Raw genomic sequence first — 6,961 nt, 5'->3', positions numbered from 1 at the left:
AGAGCTGTTACATTCCGTCTGGGGGAGAGAGATGTTTCCCCCATCAGAAACTCAGACACCGAATCGCTCTTTGGGGAAGTGGCTGGATGTTTGGTCTCTCTTAAGTGGCCTCTTAAATTTCCTACGTCAGCTTCTGTGCAAGGAAGCCTGGAAGCCCTGATGTCCAGAGCTGCTTCTCCAAAGCAGAGGAGGAAACCTGCTGAGCTTTGCCCAGGTTATGGGACTTCTGCCTTTTAAAGCAGAAGTGTTTTGTGAGGATGTTTGTTTTGGCAAACAAATATTTCATTGAAAAAACACACAGGAAACTCTCTAGAGTATGTATTGTAACTGGCTGGGGTCAAAAATTTCACAGGTGTCTTCTAGCTGTCCTTTGCTAAAGTTCTTTCTTCTGTTTCTGTACCAAAGCTGTGGTAGAAATCAAATGTGTTTGAGTAACTGCAATTTAACAAGTCACCCCTCGTCACCTGAGCTGTGCCCACTCTACAGGATGGAGTTCTTGTCAGACTTCACACGTGCCAAGTGTGCATGTAGTTCCTGTGCTGTGGCTGTTGTGCGGTAGCTTCTTAGAGCTGTAGTGAGTCTGACATGTCTTTAAGCTCTGAACATCTGCTTTTCTTCCAGAGCTACCAAAAGGTCACTTTGTCCTAGAGAAAATTCAATACAAGTCAGTTTAGCTGCAGCTTGCCTGGACTGTATATAATGCTGCGCAGTTTCCCCGTTACCCCGTTTGGGAGCCCTCTGTTCTGGCTGCCTGTGAGGTTAATTACGGTGTGTTTGATAGACCACACAAGCAGTTTACGCTCGAGTTTCTCTGCTCTGTGGTTGTGTCAGCACAAGAATGCCAGCACGTCGTTCTTCTCGCTGCGGTCCCGGCCCAGTTCCTTTGCTCACTATGGACTTGTCTGCATCTGAAGGATTTACGTCCTTATTACGGGTTTTGTCTAAAGGCTGCTCGACCTTAGGGGTTTTGCACAGAGGGCTACATGATCATGATGCCTTCCCCAGTAAGAAATATTTTTGTAAGCCTTTTGGCCAATTTCTTCAGAGTTGGACTAAAGAGTGTGGTGGGGTTTTATACCTCCAGATTTGTAAAGTTGTTTCCAGTTAGAGGAAGAGATCCTGATGGTGAGTCTGTGGAAGAGGCTGGAGAGTGGCTTCAGTTTTATTCAGAGAAAACTGGAGGAATTGCAGAGGAGAGGTAGGTTATGAAATCCTCAGCTACAGGAAAAAAAAAACAGTAGGAGTTTGCACCCAGTTTGATCAGGCTTCCTCACCCACAAAACAGAAAAGCTGGAGATCGTCCCTCCTTGTCCTCCTGCTTGAGAAATAATTTGTCTCTTTAAATCTTCCAGTTTAGTAAAATTCAATTTCAAAACCAAAGCCAGTCTGCATGCAGCTACTGCGCTCTGGCAGTTACAGTCTGTCCCGACTCCTTTTGTGGGGCCCGGCTGCCTGTCATTGAACAAATTATTGTGATTTTGGGTTCCTTTTTGTCTGCAGATAACCGCTGGTGGTATTGTTAGCCTTCAAAGTGAGCTGTTTGGATGGTGCTTTATGGCTGACAGGATGGAGTCTGCTCTAGGGCTAGTCAGGTCTTTTCCATGGAAGATTTATTGTATGATGACATGCTTTAAATTTCTACCTTAAATATTTATAGCCTATCTAGATGTGTGATCTGAAAGATGCAACAGGCAGGCAGGTGAGAGGAGTACACAAGGCATTATCTTATGTCTTCAGACACAGGATATAGTAAATGCTTCTTTACTTTGCTGTTTCTTCCCTTTTTCTTCTGATACCTGTCTGATCAGGTAAGTCTGATCTTGGTGTTTGAGCCCTTTTAGTGGGCTCAGATGGAGATAGATAATTACAGTAAACCTTTAGAAACTGTTTGGAGAATTTTCAGGTGAAAAGTATTTTAATTTTTTTTTTCTCTTACGGGCAAAAATATGTTTCAGGTCATCACTAAATTCGAAGAAGTCATGAAGCCAGATGCTTCTTGCCTCTCTAGAACCGCATTTTGTAGCTGCTTTAGCAGCTTCCCTCTGCAAGGGGCGGAGTTTGCTGTTTGTATTTCTGCAGATGGAGTTGTCGGATGTGTATGTTCCTGTTGGTCCAGAGATAAACTCAGTCATCTTCATGTCAGCACTTCTCGTTGAATTATTGGCAAAAGAAGAGTTCACTGTAGACCAGTTTTATCTTGTCGGGGCTCAGCCTGTCACTAATTCATCACCTTTATTAAACAAGAAATACCAGGAAGAGCAAAATGAAAGATAAGACTGTTTGCCTTAAAAGTAGTGTCGTCCCAGGAGGGAGTAGAGATGATGATGCATCATCAGCTTGAAACAGTGCAGTCATTGGAAAAAAAGGTTTGCTCTTGTATAAACATGATGCACCTCATAAAGGCCTCTCATCTCTCTTGCTACAAACTTGGAAAAATTAACTTTTTCCTTTTTTTTGCCTCACTGGAGAGCAGATGTCTTGATTGCTAATGAAATGCGATATCGTGCTGCCGCCGCCGTATTCGAGCTTTACCCTCCAGGAGTCAGAACAACTATAACCTGAGACCAGGCTTTAAATTTCATTTACAGCTCCATTGGGTAGAATTATATTGAGCTAAAAGAAGACTTTTCTGCAGAGTTGTAGGCTGTTAGCGGTTAAATTAATTGCAAGCGGAGAAGTGCAGTTTAAAGAATAGTCTCTTCTCTTTAAGTGGACTTTAAAATATACCTGTAGTTCTTTTTCTAAAGTACCTGCAGTGTAGCCCAGGCTGCTGAAGAGCGAAATCTCGGTGGAGGGAATGGTGAGACTCAAGACGATCTGCATTACAATACTCTTATTTTGAGAACAATGTGTGTGAAGTGGGACCTGATCTTTCAGCCGTTTTTCTTTTTTCAGTCACAAACTAACCAGTAATAATCTCATCTGGATGCTCTCAGATCTCCTCTCTCAGGAGCTGTCTGGATTATGCTGTACTGAGAATTTGGTCTTTTTTTTCTTTTTCTTTCCCCTTTTTTTTTCCCCTACTTAATGTAGTTCATAGGGGAGAGACAGGAGGGAAGATGGATTCTTTTCTCATGCTACAACTGTGCAAATAAAAAGCCCTGAAGTTGGTCTGTTCACGTTTCTTGCTTTGTGCATGTGGAGGAGGCACGGCTGTTGGAGGAGATGCATTTGGCCTTGGTGCTCCTACAAAAATACCTGTGCTGTGCGATCTGTTGGGCTGTGGGTGGGACTTTGGTGTTTTGGCTGAAAGCGCTTGTGGTTGAAGTAATCGGTAGTTAGTCCTGCAGGCTCGGTGGAAGGTCCTTTGCGCGGCTGTGCCAAGCGCTGCCGTTCCTGTAGGTGTTCAGTTAACGGTGTGGATGGAAAGCGTTGTTTAACTATGAAGGTAGTATTAACCGTCAGAAGAGGCGAAGGATGGGTGACTCCTGATCTTTGCCTTCACTGAAGCTTTGGGCTCGTACATCTCAACTGACCTGACGTTAGCAATGTGTGGGTGAGCTCTTCATAGCGAGTGTGGCCGGTATCTCAGAGCCAACCACCTAATGACAACAGGATTTAGTCGCGTCGTGAGTATGCAGTGTCTGCTACTCGGTTCATTTCCTGCTCTTGCCGCTGCTGTGCTGAGTGTGCAGCCTCAGTTTAAGGGCCTTTGTTTAGGATAGAAATTGATATTTGAAAGGAGCTTGTGAGAGACAAACTAAACCTGAAGTCCCAGGAGCAAAGACTTAACAGTGTGGAGAATGCTGTGCTTGAAATGAGAACCGTCTCACCTGCCCTAGGTGGTTAGGAACTAAATACAAGAGCAGAGCAGTTTCCGCTGAAGAGTCATGCTGCGTAGATGTGTGTTCTAACACACAGAGACTAACTGGTGTTCTTACCCTTTTAGGCCATGAATATATTGGTTCCCTTCATGTTTAAGTATGCAGTAGACAACCTCAACCAGGTCTCTGGAAACGTCCTCAACCTCAATGCTGCACCGAATACAGTGGCAACTGTAGCAACTGCTGTTCTCATTGGCTGTAAGTGGGAATCCCAAACCTGTTGGCAAGTTCTGCCCTTTTCCAGGAGGGAGTGGGACGGCAGAGCTCCTGACCTCTCCCCTGCCAAGCATTTGCCATGCCTTTTACTGAGTTACTTCTGTGCTGATGCCCGTTTCCAGCGTTCTGTGACCTTGCTTCTGCTGTTCCAATTACAGAATGAAATACTGCTTATAGAAATGATTCTTGATTATAAATCCTCCCCCTGCTTACAACCAGCTGCGAAAGAAGCTGATTTACCATGTGTGCACAATGGTTTATAAATGAAAAATGGCATCAAGTTGTGGACCAATTAAGTATAAATTACCTTTGAACTAAAAATACAGAAAATATATAAAGAATGAGTCTAATGTAATTTCATGCATGAAGGAAAGTTGGAAATATAATTAATTTCATTTTGTAAACTTTTTCATCTCTTTTTAGATGGTATCTCAAGAGCTGGGGCAGCGTTATTTAACGAGGCTAGAAATGCAGTGTTCGGGAAAGTAGCTCAAAATTCCATCAGAAGGATAGCGAAGAACGTTTTCCTGCACCTTCATAACCTGGATTTGGCGTTCCATCTAAGCAGGCAAACCGGAGCTTTGTCCAAAACCATCGACAGAGGAACACGAGGCATCAGTTTTGTTCTCAGCGCTTTAGTGTTTAATCTGGGACCTACGATGTTTGAAGTGGCACTAGTCAGCGGAATCCTGGTACGTGGTGGTTATTCGTGACTTGGGCTTGTCTTGTTTAGGCCTAAAACATTGATTTGGTTTTACCAAAGTCTACCAGCATTAATAATAATTGAATTACAAGGTGGTTGTGAAAGCATCTGTGGGAAAGGAGAGCAGTCCATAACTTTCAAATATGAGTTACTTTAAATCGGCTTGTTTGAAATCATTTTCACATTTAACGCTGGTCTTCAGCCGGTGATATTTATGTGGCCAATTTTGAACATTTTTCTTCAGAACTGTTGAAAAAATGAAATCAGAAAAGTAAATTGTGCACACAAGTGTCAAACATCCCTGGGTAAATACTGAGGAAGGAGAGCATAAATGGGCAGGAACGCTGTGTCAGTGCGGTGAGGCCGGAGGAAGGAGTGATGACAGGCTCTCTTCCTACCCAGAACTGAAACGTGAACATTACCTTTTGCAAAATAGGCTTCTCCTTCTTGCAGGTTTTAAGGTTAATAAGCTCAATTTAAAATTTTTCTTATATAAATCACACTTCCTGTCTTTGAAAGCAGGTTCTTTGGATATGCTAAAATCTAAATCCTGATTACGTAGCTTAGACTAAAATAAAAGTAAGACCCTTGTTTTGTTTATTCCCCTTCTTTTAGAAGAACTTAATAAAATTTGAATGTAACAATACGAGTTAAAACCCCTGTTGATATGGGGTTAAATTTTATAACCTTTGGAAGCTGCAGGTCAAGCTGGCTGTCAGCTTTTCTCTCCCTGAAGTAGAGAAAATGCATCCTAAATTGTTTTGCAAGGCTGTTTATTTCTTCTTCCGCAGTCTTTCAGCTTTCCTTCAAAATCCACCCCAAAAGCACATCAACGAATGGTTATGTGAGGTAGCAGCACGAGCATCAGCAACATTTATGGTTTATAATAGCAAAAATAACTTTCCAGTATTATGTTATACACTTGGTTATCTTCTCCAGCCTTTTATCTATATCCTTCACCTTGCTATTTTCTGTTTGAGTTTATGCTTTTATTTTAGTCTTAAGCTGTCCAGAGCAGGAAGTGTGTTGGGAGGGACCTCTAGAGTTCTTGTCTCAGACTGAGCTATCACAATTGAGGCAACAATGAAGTTTTGACCTTTTTCTTGTTTGTTTTCTTTTAAATATTCCAGTATTACAAATGTGGTGCTGAGTTTGCTTTAGTAACTCTGGGGACTCTGGGAGCGTACGCAGCTTTCACGATAGGAATCACGCAGTGGAGGTAAGAGGTGCCCTCGGATTCAGCGGGCTGCCTAGTGCTCGGGCCTCAGCCCGAACTCTTGGCTGTACTAAGCGTTCCTTTTCCAGGACGAAGTTTCGAATAGAGATGAACAAAGCGGATAATGATGCAGGTAACGCTGCAATTGACTCACTACTGAATTATGAGACCGTGAAGGTAAGACCAATCTTTACTACTAGGCTCTTTCTTTTAATTTCTGTCAGCCTAAGGAAAGTGAGTCATAAGATTCATCTTTCATAGGGCTACGTCTCTGGAGCAATAGCAGATTTTTCAAATACTCATTTGGAGAGTACTACACGATAATGGCAGAGGAGCGTGGAAATTGTTAGTGGGGCTTAAAAAAAAAAAATCTCTTTGCTAAGGAGTGAGAAATTTCTTTCCTGGCTAAATCCCCTTACCATAAGTTTCTGCAAAATATGAACTGAGGGTCTTGAAGGAGCTTCTCTTCCCTTGTTTGCAGAATTGGCTTTGAAGGTCAGCCTGCAGCATGGTGCCTTCTCAAATGACTCTGTGTACGTTGCTCTTTGTCGCACTCCATTGCAACGTTCACATGAGAGAATGGATCTCTATTGGTTCTGCTACTACTCCTGTTAAAAAATCCTGTGGACAGCTTTGAAATTGTTCAGGCTCATGCTTATTTTATGCTTCTTTTAACTGGAGAACTGGAACTGGAAAGGTAAGCACTGAAGGTGCTTGTGGAGAAGGATCCAGAAATAGACGTTGTGTGAGAATCCGCCATTATCACAGCGACAAGGATGTTCTAGTACACAGAGGACAGTAGCTTTTTTTACTTTTTAGTCTCTAGTAGCAGCTGCTGTGTGGTTTTGATGTTAATGGAGTAGAGATTCTGCAAGGCAGAGACCCAGTGTGACTCGAACATGAGTATGGCAGGGATCTCCGTAATGCTTCCTGTCCCAGTGCAGAACCTGCTGGGGTTTGCTCCTGCTTTTTGTCTTCACACATTTATCTTTTATCTTCTTC

General features: G+C 42.7%; 1 protein-coding gene across 1 annotated transcript in view; it reads left to right on the top strand.

The window, feature by feature from the left end:
• ABCB7 (ATP-binding cassette, sub-family B (MDR/TAP), member 7) overlaps positions 1-6,961 on the top strand; it is a 27,485-nt gene that overhangs the window by 8,703 nt on the left and 11,821 nt on the right. Inside the window, exons 4-7 of the mRNA XM_010138242.1 lie at positions 3,890-4,022; positions 4,464-4,732; positions 5,874-5,962; positions 6,049-6,136. Of these exons, the coding sequence (XP_010136544.1) occupies positions 3,890-4,022; positions 4,464-4,732; positions 5,874-5,962; positions 6,049-6,136 (579 nt within the window). The remainder of the gene's footprint in view (positions 1-3,889; positions 4,023-4,463; positions 4,733-5,873; positions 5,963-6,048; positions 6,137-6,961) is intronic.

Source organism: Buceros rhinoceros, unplaced genomic scaffold (genome assembly GCF_000710305.1).
Source record: "Buceros rhinoceros silvestris isolate BGI_N320 unplaced genomic scaffold, ASM71030v1 scaffold37476, whole genome shotgun sequence".
NCBI lineage: Eukaryota > Metazoa > Chordata > Aves > Bucerotiformes > Bucerotidae > Buceros > Buceros rhinoceros.
This window is presented reverse-complemented; position numbering and strand designations above follow the sequence as displayed.